This window comes from Musa acuminata, chromosome BXJ3-4 (assembly GCF_036884655.1).
Source record: "Musa acuminata AAA Group cultivar baxijiao chromosome BXJ3-4, Cavendish_Baxijiao_AAA, whole genome shotgun sequence".
NCBI classification, from domain to species: Eukaryota; Viridiplantae; Streptophyta; class Magnoliopsida; order Zingiberales; family Musaceae; genus Musa; species Musa acuminata.
In genome coordinates, this window is record NC_088352.1 from 43483514 (window position 1) to 43498987 (window position 15474).

Consider the following 15474-nt stretch of genomic DNA (forward strand, 5'->3'; position numbering starts at 1 on the left):
ATATTTGTATACTTGCTGCACCTGACGATGAATTCGAGTAGAATATTTGTCGACCAATCCTCGTAGTCCATGCGCTGGTACGAAACTTATCGTGCCGTTCTTCGCAGGGCATTATTACTCGTCAGCAGGTCAACGCGCACGGAAGCGAAGCTGACGCAGAAAAATCCAAATGAAGGGATCCAGCAGTTTCTCTTCCAATCACCTCGAGGCACCCATGTTCATCTAGAACACAATTCAAACCTCGTTCCGTTCGGAGTGTGACGCAGCGGAAAGCGACGTGCTTTCGGAAGCCGAGCAGTCCTCACCCGAGATCCGGAGCCAGTTTCGATTGGATCGAATTTGGAATCGACGATAATTATTTGCTTTAATTTTAATTTTATTTTTTTAAATCTCTCTTCTATAAGATGAATTTTTATTTATATGATTATATTTATTTATTATATATTTAAGCCATACAAAAAATTTTATAAGATTACATACATACATTTTTTTTAATTAAAAGTAAAAAATAAATTGTTTTTTTAATTAAAAAATATTATAAAAATATTCAGTAGACTTTTTGAAATATAATTTCACGAATAATATTTATTAAAAAAAAAAAGTGCTCTCAAATATAATTTAAATTTTGAACTCATGATTTTTTTTGGGTTGATATGATGCGACCTCTATTTGGTGCTTTCCGGTGAGTGTATTGTGTTCTATCTGATCCATGTTGCGATAAGTAGTGAGAGGAAAGTGTTTCGTAGAAATCGTGCTATGAGAATTCTCAACCATTCATGTTGGCTTGTTAGCTTTGTCCGTACGCCTTTGGGACAAACCACGATTGATCAATCTACTTTCACTTATATAAGGATTCGAAACATTAATCTATTAAATTACAACTATTAAACATTGATGTGATTGATAGTAGATCGAATTATCAGTGCCTTCTCTTCAATTGTAATATTTTTAATAATTATTATAATATTTTTGGTACATTAAAAAAAAAGAAGTTTACCCGATAAAAAAAAAATACAATACAACTAACTAACTATAAAAAATTAAATTATATACCAATAATATTATTTTTGAATTAAACTATAATATTTTTTATTATATCTATTGAAACATTGTAAATGTATATAAAAATAATATAATTGGCAAAATGATAGTTTTGACAAATATATATATATATATATATATATAGAATTGACAAATATTTCTTTTCCCTCTTTCGAGTCTTGGCTTGTTTCCCGTCTTATGGCATTCCACTATGAGGACAACGACCCCTGCCACTGCTAATCTCTCTGTCCGTCTCTTTCTCTGCCCATCTGGCCGGAGATGGCGAAGGAGCGTCTACAGATTGATTGGAAGGAGATGCTAGCCGGGAGGGACGACGGCCCGCCGCCGGAGGTCGAGGTGGTCGCCGCAGCGTCCGGCCACGGAGAGGCGGGGCCGGCGGATGCATCGGAGCTCGTCCAGTTCTCCGATCATGAGTTGCAGGAGCGGATTCAACGAGTGGTGAAACAACTCTCGTTGGGCATCGGGAGCCGGCTAAACGATAGCGGTGCCAAGTTGAGGGCAAGCCTCCGCCAGATGCAGGCGGAACTCGATCGGAGGAAGCTTGTCCGTGTTCCCAAGGTACGCAATCGGCTCCGTCGATAGATGTGTGCGTAGATGCAGGGAAGGGTGGGTTTGAGAGATTTCGTGTGTGATAATCAGAAAGGGAGGTAATTGAAAGATAGGGTTCTGGCTCGGTAGTTCCTTAGAAGATAGGGTTTCGGATATTACTTCTTTCGAAGGAAGAAATTCTCATTGGAAAACCTAAACAAGGAAGAAAAAAAATAGAGGAACGGGGAAGTGGGTAAAGAAAAAAGTAAACCCAAATGGTAATGGCATGAAGTGGAGGGATAAATTTGCGCTTGAAAATCTTGATTGGATTCAATCGAGAAAAGATGAAGATTAGGGCAGCTGGAACTGATTCTTTTTGGACGCATTGTTCCTTTATTCTTTAAATAACGATAAAACTGATATGAACTGGCGAACTACAGAAGTTCACTCAAGAGTTAGGTGATAGATCGATAAAATGATGGATGGAGGTCATTGCAAAAGAACAGTTTGTAGTAGGGAAACAAAATAGAGATATACATAAGCTACAATAGCAAGCTGCAGTGAGTAGGATATAAACTAGAAAGGGTTTCGGTTGGCAACACTATCAGACATCACCTAGAAGGGCCAACTTTTGGTTACAGAATTATTCCATATAGTTACTTCCTGATGATTGACAAACTCAATTTTGTTTTCTCTTCTACTGTAATCTCTTTTACAGGCTTCTGGAAGATGCAGTAAGGTCCTTCAGTCAGAAAACATAGAATCATCAGGTAGCACTCAAGAATCTTTTCTACATAACCAGAATATAGACCATTCAATGAAGTAGTGGATTCAATAAAGAAGTGTACTGGAACAATTCTTTGGGCTTTTTTTTGTGTTAAACTCTCTTATTTACTATTATGGTGAATGTATCACTATTTGGTTGCATCTAGACTTGCTTATCATTTGTGCACCATCAGGTACAGTAAAAGATTCCAGTGAAAATTCTACAGCGCCCAAATCTCATCCACAATCTTCGTTTACATCTAAATTTCTGGAGAAGTTACAAGGGAAGGTAAATGTATGATCTTCTCAATTTACATTCATTCATCAGTTTGCTGGTGTAGGCTTTTCCATATTCTTTCCTCAGGCAGATGCTGCATCTAATGAGGACTTGAAAGTTATAAGCCGAGGCAAGAGCAGAGGTTCAGAAAAAAATGAATTACAAAAGGATGAGAGACAACATCAAATTGCAACGTCTTCACAGTCAGCTAGGCTTTCTTCCAGGCAAACACATTTCCAGTGTGCTAGCAGCATTGCGAAGAAAGATCAACATATGTCCTTGACTAGTAAATATAGAGATTTAGAACTTTCCAATCTTCCCAAAGGAAAATCCTATTCAAATTGTAAAAGGTAACTTTTAAGCTTCTAGTATGAATAAAAAAAAAGCTTCTAGTGGCATTTTGAAAATTTGTTACTTTTCTCTTTCATATTCTAAAGTGTTGGCCAGAATCTATCAGCACTTCGTTTCAGCTCAATTTTTGTTCTAAAGTTATATGTAGTTTTTTTTTTTACTTTTCATATTGTGAATATCTTAAATAACCATTGTTCAATTTAATTTTGACTTGTAAAATTAAGTTAAGGCTATTGTGATTTATGAGATATATTTTTGAGCAATAACTAAGTGGATGATCCAATTTTGATTTGTTACTTTTCCTTTCACTAATTCATGGTGATGCTATATGAATATCAATTTGATATATGTCAATGCTCTTAAAACAAAGGAAAAATTATTGCAAATATTAGGTTTTTAACCAAATTTTTAAAAGGGGCAGCCTGGTGTGTGCCACTATGAGAGGATCAAGAGGTCTTGAACCAAACTGTTGGTTTTGGGATGAGTATGGAATCTATGGGATCTATGGGCAGCCTGGTGCATGAAATCTTTTTTTCTATGTATCAGCTGAATCATGGATGAGTAAGAAAGAGACCAATCAGACCTACTTCTTCCTCCGACTACTGATATGCAATTTATGAAAATATTAAAGAGGATCTTACCAAATATTCTTGGTTGTAATTGATCATGGAAGAATAAAGTCTACTGGATTGGGGATAAGAACATTCAGTCTACAAGTATGTCATGGGTATTTGGGTTGATGTTCCGTGCTGTTATAGCTATATAATTACAAAAGGAAAAAAAGAAATCAAACCTGAAATAGAGAGACAGTGGTAATATGATGGGATGGCCTCCGACCTCCCTACTTCTTCGGTTCTATCTTATGTCCAGGACCTTCTAAGCTTTCATTATAATTTATGACGATCTCTCCAAACAGTCACAAGCTTTTCGCCAAATGTTGGTGCCAAATTGCCTAGTGTAGCAAAAGATATTTAGGAAATGACTTGGGAATCCATCTTTTTAAGATCTTGGATGAAGCATATTAAATCACAATTGAATAAATTTGAGGTATTAAACGCATGGATCATAAGTCAAGGCAAACCATTGTATTGTCAAATTCATAGTATCCATTTGGCATTTCACTGCAGTGCATTCATTCCCTTGTGCACGTTATTAAGGGTCAGTGTTTTGTTTGCTGATACCATGGTGGTCCTTGGTTAGACTGTTATGAACCACTTGGCATGTTAGGGTGACAGCCTGGTGCTGTCTGGTACAAGTCTATGATGCCTATCATACTGCCAAGGCTGCTCAATATGCCCTTGGCGTGACAGATGACTTAGTACAGGTACTTGGACGGGCCATCATGGTATGCTTGGTATGGCAAACTTGGCACCATGCAGATTAGGCACCCAATTTTACATTGAATGTATTTCAACCAGCAAACTGACATATAGATATGTGAATATACTAAGATATATGCTTGTATGGTGTATGGGTTTGTGTTTAAGAAGTTGATCAATGCTTACAAGCAGACTTGGAGGAACTAAGCGGAGCCCCCTTTTTTTTTATCAAGGATTTGGAACAAGGATTCACCTGTTCTGATCCCAAGTTTGTTGGCCTTTCATCACCTTAGCGCGTTTATGGAGCTTGAGATTAAACTGTGGCATAGTAGTTGACCAATTTTATGTCTAATTGACTCAGACTACTGTAAATGAGAATTAGTTGAAGTGCTTGAAAATTATCCAGTTCTCACTGAAGTCAGATCATGCTTTTTCTGAAATGTAAACCTTATAATTATTAAACATTGCTATGGCCTTTATTGTTGATGTAGATGATATACAACCACTATCCAGATTAGGGGTGTGTGTGGCTAACCTCTTTGTAAACATTCTTTCCACATGAGAGAAATTATCTGCATTATTGATAATTGAACCACAGTTTGCAGTCTTTATCTATAGCCACTCTTGTAAGTACCAGTCTTTGAGCAGTTAATATCTTATACTGAACAGAGGAATGACAGCCACTTTTTCCATGATAATTTTTGTTTATATATTGTATTTTGTTTTAAACATCACTTTCTTATTGAAACTCAACATATAAATAAAGACTGAAGATCCTTGTAAAATAACATCCCATGAATTTAAATGAAAGCAATTAATGATGAAACATTGATTTAAAACCCTGTCGAAAGTTTTCTACCATTATGTACTTGGAGTTTTCCTCTATATCAACCTGATTATTTGGATAAGGCTTAATTATGATGATGGTGATAAGTTGATGCAACACTTATTTTGTTGCTTTAGGTTCTGTAGTCTATCAAGTTGTTTATGACAGCATGCTTGAATCTTGTAATGTATATGCCATTGGCAGCTAGTGTTCCATATATGTTCTTTTCTTGATATTTTCTTTTCTTGTCCATTAAACCTTCCTTGGAGGAGAGCTTTGGATTCGGAGGATACGAATTCTGTGGCATTTAAGTGGAAGAAGGTTAGTATATTTATTCTGTTGATAGCAACCATATAATGTTCTTTGTCCAAGATTGCTTTTGCGGATTGTCATGCTGAAAACTTTTGTTTTGCTTGTATATAAAGCTTTGAGGTTTTTTTAGTAGGATGTACATGAGCATAAACATAAATCAAATTCAACTATACTTGAAGAGTCAAGCCTAGACTTAAGACTTATCCATAACCTGTCCTCTGCTACAAGTTCTATGACACTAATTCTAAAGGAATTTTACCAAGTTGTTTTCTCGTAATCTTTGGCTACTTGAGGAATATGATTGGTCAATATATATATGGCTTATGCTATCCATTTCTCATAATGTAAATAGGTTCGAGAAGTTGTTCTTTTGGATGAAGAAGAAGTTCATACTGTAGAGCCTATGGAAGATGGTTGTGACAAATGGTGACTTTATCTTCGAACTTTCTTTTCTCTATATTCGTTAAATACCTGTGTGCCAAATTATGTCTTCCTAATGAGCATTATTCAATTTTTTTTAGGAAGGAGGTCAAGGTTTATTATCCTTCAAGGTGCATCATCTCCTACTTGAACATATCGATTATTTGCGTCAATATTAGTTCCAAAGGTCTCACAAATTAAATTTTGTCTTCTTTACAACAGGGATGATCCGGAATCTGTTGAGCTCTCTTATGCAGATATAAAATGCCTCAATCCTGAATCATACTTGTCATCTACTATAATGAACTTCTACATTCAGTAAGATCTTTTTCATGATTCCTAAAGTGTTACTCAGAAAATCAATCTACGCTTTTCTGTATATTTCACTTCTGTTTGTGTTATCTATTATTTGGCATTAATTAAAGTTCCACTCGTTAAACTGAATGCAGAGATGACACAGTCAATGAATCTTTGAGTTAAGAACATTCTAGGATAAGGTCCTGCATGTTTTTCCTCATATATTTGATAACTCCTTAGAGGCAATACACAGTCTCTATAGAGTAACCTCTGTGAAGAGCTTATCCGCTCTTATAAAGAGAACACTTGAACTAACGATTGCTTTGGATAAGATTTTTGTTATGGATGTTGGACACTGACCAGTGTAGTTTATGAATTATGTATTATACTCCCGCTGGGAATCATGTATCTACCATGTTCAGCTCATCTTTCCAATTAATCACTCTTTTCTTTTCTCTTCTTGCTTGCTTTCTCCTTTTAACCTATGTTTGAATTTGTTTCTTAATAGCATTCATCTTTTTAATGTTTCCACACTTTGGTCCTACAGCAATAGGGAAGCTAAATATGAATTTTATCATTTTTTAGCAGGAGTCTAATTGTCTTTGTTGCTTCTTTGTGGCAGATGATTCTCTTTGGTTTTTTCATAGTTGGATTTTGTGATAGCATTCTACCTTGGTCGATACTTGGGCATAACATTTTTTATTAAAGCATATTGATTTATTGGTTGTCTCAAGCAAGGATTATCATATCATGGCATGGGGGTGCATTGATGCTTTTATAGCAAGGTACAATTCAATGTCATGCCAGCTGGCATGCTCCATTGCCGATTGTTATGGACCAAAAATTGACGTAAGTGTATTCTAGTGCCGATGTTGGGTCTTGTTTTATGCCAAAAGTGTGCTAACCGACCCTTGACACACTTGCGTGTGTACCACACGGATTTGCATGTACCGGTTCGCAAGACTTGCGGGATCAAGACACCAGATATTCTGTCCTTGTTTCTGCTTCACTCTGCATTCACTTAACAATTTTAATGCATCGAACTTTTGTTTTACTTCATCTATGCTACATGCTTATATCACATTCACATCTTGTTTGTACATGTTGATTGTTGTTTTAGATACCTGCAAAGGCCCTTGGCTGTTACTGATAGACCAAGAGGAGACTATCATTTTTTCAACACCTATTTCTACAAGAAACTTGAGGAAGCTGTTTCATTTAAGGTATCATTTTTTAAATGGTTAAATGATTATTTTTATACTCTGGTATTGTCAAAGTTAAGTTCAATGGCAGTTAAAACTTGAAAGTAGCATGCCTGCCAATCATTAGCAAAGATATATTGTGATACCTATAGGAAAGTTATGTAAAGGTCTATTGCTCTAGGAATGATCAAATTTACTCGAGTATTATTTCTTTGGTCAAATACAACTTCTCCTGGAGTAGGCTCTTGTAATGCTTGACAACATGTTCTGTAGTTGTGCAAATCTTCTTCTTTTGATAAATACTTGCTTGTCATATATTGCCAAAACACCATGGTTTTCTTTGGCACGCATTTCTTCTTCATTTTATGTTATATTAGTTCTGTTTATTTCTATTGCTGAAATTTGCATGCATCTTAATTAGGGTGGCCAAAAATTGTGGGTTTATCACTGTTCTCGTGTATTATTTGCTTCGTAATACTTTCTCTCTGAAGTATTTCGTTTAGTTTTCTACCAGAGCATGTCCAGTTTGCAATTCATAAATGCCTATATTGGAATTGCAATTAAAGACCCATTCTGCAGGCTTATATTGGATTCAGATGTCTGACATGCATCTAACTGGCATATTAATATGACATTTTTGCAATTTTTTGTCGGCCACGTATAACATAGTTAACTTTTTGTTAGTTGTAAATTTATAGACAAGTTATCAGGTCTGAATTTTATCATGTGTTATAAATACGTTTATATTATTTTCCAAATGATTTTTTATGTCGGAGTTCAAGTGCTCATGGCTGTACATCATTGAGAGCTTGTTTTATTTATTTGAAACTGATACCCAAATTTACGTACTTTCTCATAAATCCTGCATTGACCTAGACTTTTTTCTGTTATGTACTGAAACTTAACTGATAATCTTTTATTTAGTAGGTTGACAAGGCATGTTTTGAGAAATTGAGGAGATGGTGGAAGGGTGTTAATATTTTTCAAAAATCTTACATCTTCATACCTGTCCATGGAGAGTAAGTAATTATTTCCTGTTCTTATCCAATATGTTGGATTGACAAACTTAGTATGTCTATGTCATACCTTTTCTTATGCATTTGATTATGGTACCATCAATATTATGATTCTTAATGATATTGGTTGCTTAAAAATATTATGATGCCAGTAAAAAAGTTAATGAGAATCTCATTGGATGTTGGATCATTGAGTCACGTGTTTGTCATATCATTTGTCTAATGTAACATTTATAACATGTGACTAATTGAGGTGCCAAAGACACCAATTTATTTAAGTGGCTAGTCTTTTAATGTTTGTATGACTTATTTTGAATGTAGATGTAGTGGAACAATTTTGTGCCAAAATTCAGTGACTTTTTTCACATAGTATTAGATTTCAGTGACTTTTTCAAAGATAAACAAAAGATGTACAAATTTATTTTACAAAATGATGTCATTGGTTTCTAACTTTTTGATCTAATATGTGCTTCTTGTTTTCAGTATGCATTGGAGCTTGGCAGTTATTTGTATACCTGCACAAGAAGATGAATCAGGTCCAATTGTACTTCATTTGGATTCATTGGGATTTCATAACAGTCAATCGATATTTCATATCATAGATAGGTAAGCTGACTGTGAAATCTTTTATGCTAATAAAGAAGTGGTCAATTTGTTATTTGAGTATATATAATATATGTCTGTGTTTCTGCAATTTCGGTTCTTTTCTGATTTATTTTAAATGCCAAGATTGCAACATGTAATCATTAATTGCTTGAAGTTGCAACATGCTTGACTTGTTCTTTGCCATGTGGAAACATTGATGTATAGGAAAACCAATTTCCTTGTTGTGTCTATGTTCACCTTGCACCATCGTGTATCTTCTCATTTTGGATTCTCATCTTCTGATTGAGACAAAAGCAAACTAATCTCTGATATAATAATTATCTTTTCAGATATTCTCTAAAAACCTAATATGCAGTTTCTAATTGCAGATTTTTGAAAGAGGAATGGAACTACATAAATCAAAATTCTTCTCGTCCAGATCTTCCTTTTTCAGTAAATATTTGGAGACATCTTTCAAGTAGCATTGAGAAGAAAAAGATCACGGTAAACCTCTTTACATTGGACATCTTTATCTCATAATCAGCTTTTCATTATGGTTGTTTCTATATGGTTGGTACTGTATTGCTCTTTCATAACATGGAAATCTTTTATTTTGTTTCCCAAAGTTTATCAATCTCATCTTTGATAGAAAAATGGGTATGTAATCTCTCTTATAGAAAAATTTTATATATTTAGAGTGGTTTGTTTCTGCGGAGCAATCTTTCCATTGCAGCAAGGCCCAGTCTCAATCTCATCTTCGATAGAATGTCTCAATAGCAAATGTGTTGAAGTAAAAAATGACCTTGTTTCCTTTAAATGATAACTTGTTTGCATCGATTAGCATGTGGAACTAGCTGAAACTCATTATACATGCTACCTGTTATCAGGTTCCCCAACAGAAGAATGAGTATGACTGTGGGCTTTTTGTGCTCTACTTCATGGAGAGGTTTATTGAAGAGGCTCCTGAAAGGCTTAAACGGAAAGATCTGGCAATGGTAGGCAACACATCTCTAAGTGGGCTGGAGATTGTATGCTGTTTTAATTTCTGTTTTCCCTATCTTTGACCTAAGCAGTTTGGTAGCAAGTGGTTCCATCCTGAGGATGCTTCTGGCTTGAGGAAGCAGATACGAGATCTGCTTCTTGAAGTATTTCGGTGTGCTAAGCGGGAGAATAATAAAGCAGGATCAACATCATCTTGTGGCTCCTCCGAAGATGATTGACAGCGATCCTACTTGGATGACTAACCATTTGACCTGAGAACCCGAGTCAGAATCAGCTTAGTAGAGGAACAATTGGAGAATAGAGAGGAATAGAAGAGGCTTATGGAAACACCCAGTCAATTTTTCAGGGATATCTGAATACTTATCAGAAGGTAATTCTCACCGTGCATTTTAAGTACTGTCGACTATCCTCACTAAGTTCCTCACGACGATAAATTTAGTTGAGCAAAGCAGGAAACCAGGCATCGGAATAACAGCAAGCATGGCACTTGTTTTGCTCCCAGAGAATCTTTAGCTGGTTAATCCAAAGGGGTTAGGACTGTGATCAGTAGAGTTCTAACAAAAGAAGTAAAGCTTTCTAGATCATGGAGGGGTACAATTTATATGTATTTCTCTTGTGAATTTTGCAGATCTATTTCTGTGTTCCTGACAATCTGCTTTGACATATGATGATAGAGGGAAGCTATATGCAAGCAGATTACAAGCAGATGTTTGTAAATAGAATCCCGAGAGAAATGGCAAGCTTTTATATGCTCTTTGCAATGGCATTACCACTTCCCTCGTCTATGTTGTTTAGAAAAGGTTATTATGCCCGTCAGTTATCCTAATGCTGGCGGCGCATGCTATATACTACCGATGCTTATTATCGTTCATCAGATTGCTAGAAGGTCATTTAATTGCTCCGGAAACGTAAGTTCTCATGCTAAACTACCCTTAAGCTAACATTGCAGCATGGAAAGTCCACATCAGTAATAACCAGAGATGACATTCGAATCGAACACCATGATACGACAATTAGACTATCCCATCTTCATTTACCATACCCAACTGCCATTTATTTACCTCTACAATATGTATCAAGATGCAACCTTTGCTTATTCATGTTCACAGGAGATGATAAGGCAACAACAGAGCAGAACATAAATGTGTAGGTCATACCAGAGTACAAGAGTGAAGCCAAGGAATACACATGAAGATGAATGTTTTTACATCATCACATAAATAGAGACGAGCATGTAGAACATACTCCGGATGCATTGCCATAATATTTCAGCTCCGCATCGATGCCTGCGATTGTGCACATGCTCTCCATCTCTTCGACGTTTATATATCCTTGGAACAATCATCTTGCCATGTTAGTTTGAGGGAATTTAGCTTATCAAGGGCCTCGGTGCCTGCGGAAACACCCGAAACATCCTTGTTGCTGATCAGGAGGAATCATACCTCCACCCTTCGATGTATCGATAGCTTCCAACATGGTCACTACCTCATCCATCTCCGGTCGCTTGTCAGGGTTTGCATCCCAGCAGACTTTCATCACATTTGCCAGAGAGCTTGGGCAGCATCGTGGGATCTCTGGTCTCAAGTTCTGCAATTTTGTGCAAAGTTTAATTTTTAGTCCTGCAACCACTTCAGCTATAATTTTCAAAGAAGTGCATACCTGCCGCACAACGGCTGACGTTATCTCGGAAAAGCTAAGGTCAGGATACGGCATGTCACAACAGTATATCTCCCACAGGCAGATGCCAAAGCTATAAACATCACATTTTCTATTATAAGGGTTGCCATTGAGGACCTGCAAATGTGTCAGTACTATGGTTACTTCATCATGGTTAGACAAGAGAATGTAGTAATATAAGGAAAAATGTAAAGTTCCACTTAAACAATGAACTAATTATATGCTATCTTCATATTCAAGTGCATGCATTTATCCTATTTCCACTAGCGTCCGTTTTCCCTCTCATTTCTATTCTTCTTCTTGTCTACCTCAATCAAAGCTCCATTTCAATTTTTCTCCATCATGTGCTTTCGTCGCCGGAGCAGCCAATCAATAATGTATCCTTCTGTAGATCTATCTTTATCAATGAATCAAAGAGTTCCCTTACAAACTTCTGGAGAAGCTCTCACAGTAAGTATTGAACTGTGTAATTTGTATTTAACTTATTTATTACACATTTCTGCTAGACCAGCTTTTCTAGCAAGCAAACATAACTCTTTTTTTCAATCATCTTGTTCAGCAATCTGCATAACCAGTGGCGAACTTCCTATTGCATTAAAATATGTGCCCAAAACATCTCTTGTTTTTGGTTTATCTAAATTCTAACAAATAAGGAGACATCTTAGGAGATTTTCTGGTGCCATGAAACTGGAATCATAAAATGTTGCATGTTCACCATAGGCAATCTTTACTTCAAGACAGTATTTCAATGGAGAAGCTAATGTGCCACAATGTCGATGAATTAATCCAGAAGATTATGTCAGGTCCACAAACATTTCAGGCTTCTGAAAAATGACCTAAGATTAAGAGGAAACACTTGAACATCAAAATAAAAAGGGATTTCATACCTCGGGTGCCATGTAACCAAGGGTTCCTGTCTCACCCGTCATGTCATTAGGATTTTGAGCCTCAATTCGAGCAACACCAAAGTCAGCAATTTTTACTGTTCCTGTCCTATCTAGAAGCATATTTTCTGTCTTCACATCTCTGTGCACAATCTTTTGGGAATGAAGATAACTTAACCTACAGATAAAGATACAAATTGGCCAAATATATTTAATTTGCGAACAGCTTGTTGAACAGGAATTACATGCAGGAAATAATTAACAAGTCCACATGGAAATAAAATGCAGTCAACAAAGAGTTTCCAAATAGAAGAATTCGAGGCGAATGCTCACCCTCTCCCAAGATCCAAAGCCATTTGGACGACTACCTTGAAAGCTAGCTTTCTCCTGTGGTGTTTTATAAGATATGATTTCAGTGCACCACCAGGAAGATATTCGACAACAACACAGCAAACATTGCTCGGCATGCCGAGATGACCATTTTCTGTTTGTATGTTCAGGTCTGCTGCCCCAATGGCAGCCCCAATAAACTGCAAAAGAAGTATAAAGTGAATGTACAACATGTTAAGCAAACATGCAGAAATATGTAGAGAGCTATATTCAAGAAGATGAAAGCAGAGGAGATATTTCAAATAGGATAATAAATACACAACCACAGAAAAGAACTACAAGCACTCAGTGAATTGAGGACTAAATTCCCAGAGATGTTACAGACTAGTGGTATCCTCACATAATGACCTGTACCTTAGTTACATTAGGATGATCAAGCTTATGCCAAACTGAGACTTCCTGAGAGAACGCTGCTCGAAGTGCAGAGATTTCAGCTTCTGTTCTGTTTCCCTCTTCGCCCCAGTCAAGCAACTTCACTGGAAATAGTAAAAGAATACAACTTTTATAACCAACTAAAGAAAGGGCAAGTGAGATGTAACTCCAGAGGATGATCTCATGCTCTTTTAAATGTTTGAGTGCCTGCTAATGCAAGAAACCGGTAAACTACAACGCAGACTTGTTGGTGAACTGCTAGAGCAAAGAATGGAAAAGAAAGTTTCAGATAAGAAAAAAAAAAGAGAAAAAGAATATTCTGAACCACACACAGGAAAAAAAAAAAAAGTGTGTCCCCCTTTAATTCAATGTCCCAAGTTGCAACCCATTGCAACTATTTCTTGAGGTCATTAGCCGGAGTTATCGCTTTCTGTTCTTCCCTTTAATAGATATCACAAGACCAGCACCCAAGTTTACCAATAGTTGTTGAGTTAGGTTCACATGAAAGTACAAGAGAGAAAACAACTGATCGAACAAAAGTCACGGGAAACACCCCACCCAATCTGTGCAAGTCACAGGCATGCAGTCCACTGGCTACATCGATGAACAAGAACCTTTATAAACCCAACTGGAGCGCACCAAACCCCCAAAAGCAAAAGTAACACATATCAAACGTAAACAGAAATTTCATGGTTTTACCAAAGGTGGAATGCATCAAACCAGTATGGAAATTTCAGTAGTCTTCAAACTGATGAACAGACGATAACACACATAGTTTTCCCCCCTTTCAGTTCTATTATCATGCAATGATGCTTCTTCCATGGAAGAACAGATCAGCAGAAGACAGACAAGTGCGGATTGGACACCAATCCAAATGAATTGTACAAGAAAGACAACCATAGAAAAAGGAACAAGTTCTTCCAAAGCATATAAAGTTATTAGATTCACTAAAGCAGATATCAAGAAATCAAACAGAATTATGCGACGAGGAAATCCAACCAGTAACAACCGCATCGAGCACCAATAATCACAAAAAGGACCAACTTTTGGCAGTAAAACACAGGCATTATTCAAAAAGGGGAGCAACTAGGCATCAGAATCTCTTTTCCTTCTTGATTTTAGGTTTCCTCTCAGCCTCACCGGCGACGTCCTGGCCGTCGTAGACTCCGCGGTGGACCGTGCCGAAGGTGCCCCTGGCGATGACCCCCTTGATAACCAGCTTCGAGGGGTCGATCTCCCACTCCTCCCTTTGCCTCTCCTCCTCCTTCCTCTTCTCAATCGTCCTCGGTCGGCTGAGGTGCCGCTCCAGCTGCTCGTCCAACCTCTTCAGATCGATCTGGTCCGCTCTCACGAACCCATCTCCGCCCCCTTCCTTCATCTCTCTACCCTCCCCTCCCACCTCTCCCACCCCCCCTCCCCCCCACCCCCCCGCCTCCTTTGCAGCCTCCAAATCACGGCAGAAAACCCAAAAGATGATATCTTTATGGGCTTCGCTTCCCTTCTACCTTTCCTTCTCCCTCCACCGCATCTTCTCTTCCCCCCCCCACCCCAACACCCGCACCAGTATCTGCTACTCCCTCTTCTTTCTATAAAGCACACTCGTTTCTCTCCTCCCCTCGTCACTGCTATTCTACTCGCCTTACGTTTGTCTCTCGCTCTGTGTCTCCATGTGAGCACATGGGTTGCCTGCCTCCCTCTCTCTAATCAAAGCTCGATTCAATTATTTCTCGTCTTTCTATCTATTACGACTACCTACAGACGCATCGAAACCCCTCTTCCTCTGCACTCTCCTTATCCCCGCTCGGTTGCAGACTCACAGGTGCCCTCGATGCATTGTCTTCTCGGGGAAACACGCCTCTTGTCTTATCTTAAGCATGTGGTGGTCATCTGAAAGAGATCGCAGATGTAACGGGCGGACATGTCGTTAGATTTGGACAAGAGCTAATCAAGCCATCACCCAAGAAAAATCCACATCTCTGTAAACACGACATTACATACACCAAATGATGTGTGTGTTCTCAGGTCGACTGTTCTTGGAAGGTCTCAAAGCATCGACTTGTCCTGCTACTACTTGGATGCTACTTTGACGGAAGATTACATGTGCAGTGAGGTCATGCCATCTCCAGACCAAACTATAGCCACACATTTGTGGGATCTCCACCATGCACGTGTGGGAACTCGCTTAGTCT

General features: G+C 37.6%; 2 protein-coding genes across 2 annotated transcripts; one reads left to right on the forward strand and one right to left on the reverse strand.

Annotated features, from left to right (window-relative positions):
- Positions 1 to 1208: 1208 nt before the first annotated feature.
- LOC135636605 (ubiquitin-like-specific protease 1D) lies at positions 1209 to 10723 on the forward strand. The gene is made up of 14 exons (XM_065148457.1): positions 1209 to 1620; positions 2309 to 2360; positions 2550 to 2644; positions 2720 to 2982; positions 5398 to 5449; positions 5793 to 5866; positions 5962 to 5991; positions 6083 to 6178; positions 7278 to 7380; positions 8287 to 8378; positions 8859 to 8981; positions 9350 to 9464; positions 9848 to 9955; positions 10034 to 10723. The coding sequence occupies exons 1-14, from the start codon at positions 1321 to 1323 to the stop codon at positions 10178 to 10180; spliced, it is 1650 nt and encodes a 549-aa protein (XP_065004529.1). The 5' UTR covers positions 1209 to 1320; the 3' UTR covers positions 10181 to 10723.
- A 310-nt stretch (positions 10724 to 11033) lies between these two features.
- Positions 11034 to 14679, reverse strand: LOC103982822 (serine/threonine-protein kinase 54). The gene is made up of 6 exons (XM_009399860.3): positions 14426 to 14679; positions 13268 to 13389; positions 12857 to 13053; positions 12527 to 12701; positions 11622 to 11756; positions 11034 to 11549 (listed from the first exon to the last, which is right to left on the reverse strand). Exons 1-6 carry the CDS (start codon positions 14661 to 14663, stop codon positions 11340 to 11342), a joined length of 1077 nt encoding a protein of 358 aa, XP_009398135.2. The 5' UTR covers positions 14664 to 14679; the 3' UTR covers positions 11034 to 11339.
- Positions 14680 to 15474: the final 795 nt, after the last annotated feature.

Excerpts from the sequence above, each read along its gene's own strand:
- LOC135636605 (XM_065148457.1), top strand. The coding sequence starts at position 1,321 with ATGGCGAAGGAGCGTCTACAGATTGATTGGAAGGAGATGCTAGCCGGG. Across the intron at positions 2,983-5,397 it reads TCCTATTCAAATTGTAAAAG|GAGAGCTTTGGATTCGGAGG; the intron begins GTAACTTTTAAG and ends CCTTCCTTGGAG. Across the intron at positions 7,381-8,286 it reads AGGAAGCTGTTTCATTTAAG|GTTGACAAGGCATGTTTTGA; the intron begins GTATCATTTTTT and ends TTTATTTAGTAG.
- LOC103982822 (XM_009399860.3), bottom strand. The coding sequence starts at position 14,663 with ATGAAGGAAGGGGGCGGAGATGGGTTCGTGAGAGCGGACCAGATCGAT. Across the intron at positions 13,390-14,425 it reads CGACGGCCAGGACGTCGCCG|TGAAGTTGCTTGACTGGGGC; the intron begins GTGAGGCTGAGA and ends TACTATTTCCAG. Across the intron at positions 12,702-12,856 it reads GCTTTGGATCTTGGGAGAGG|GTTAAGTTATCTTCATTCCC; the intron begins GTGAGCATTCGC and ends CTTTATCTGTAG.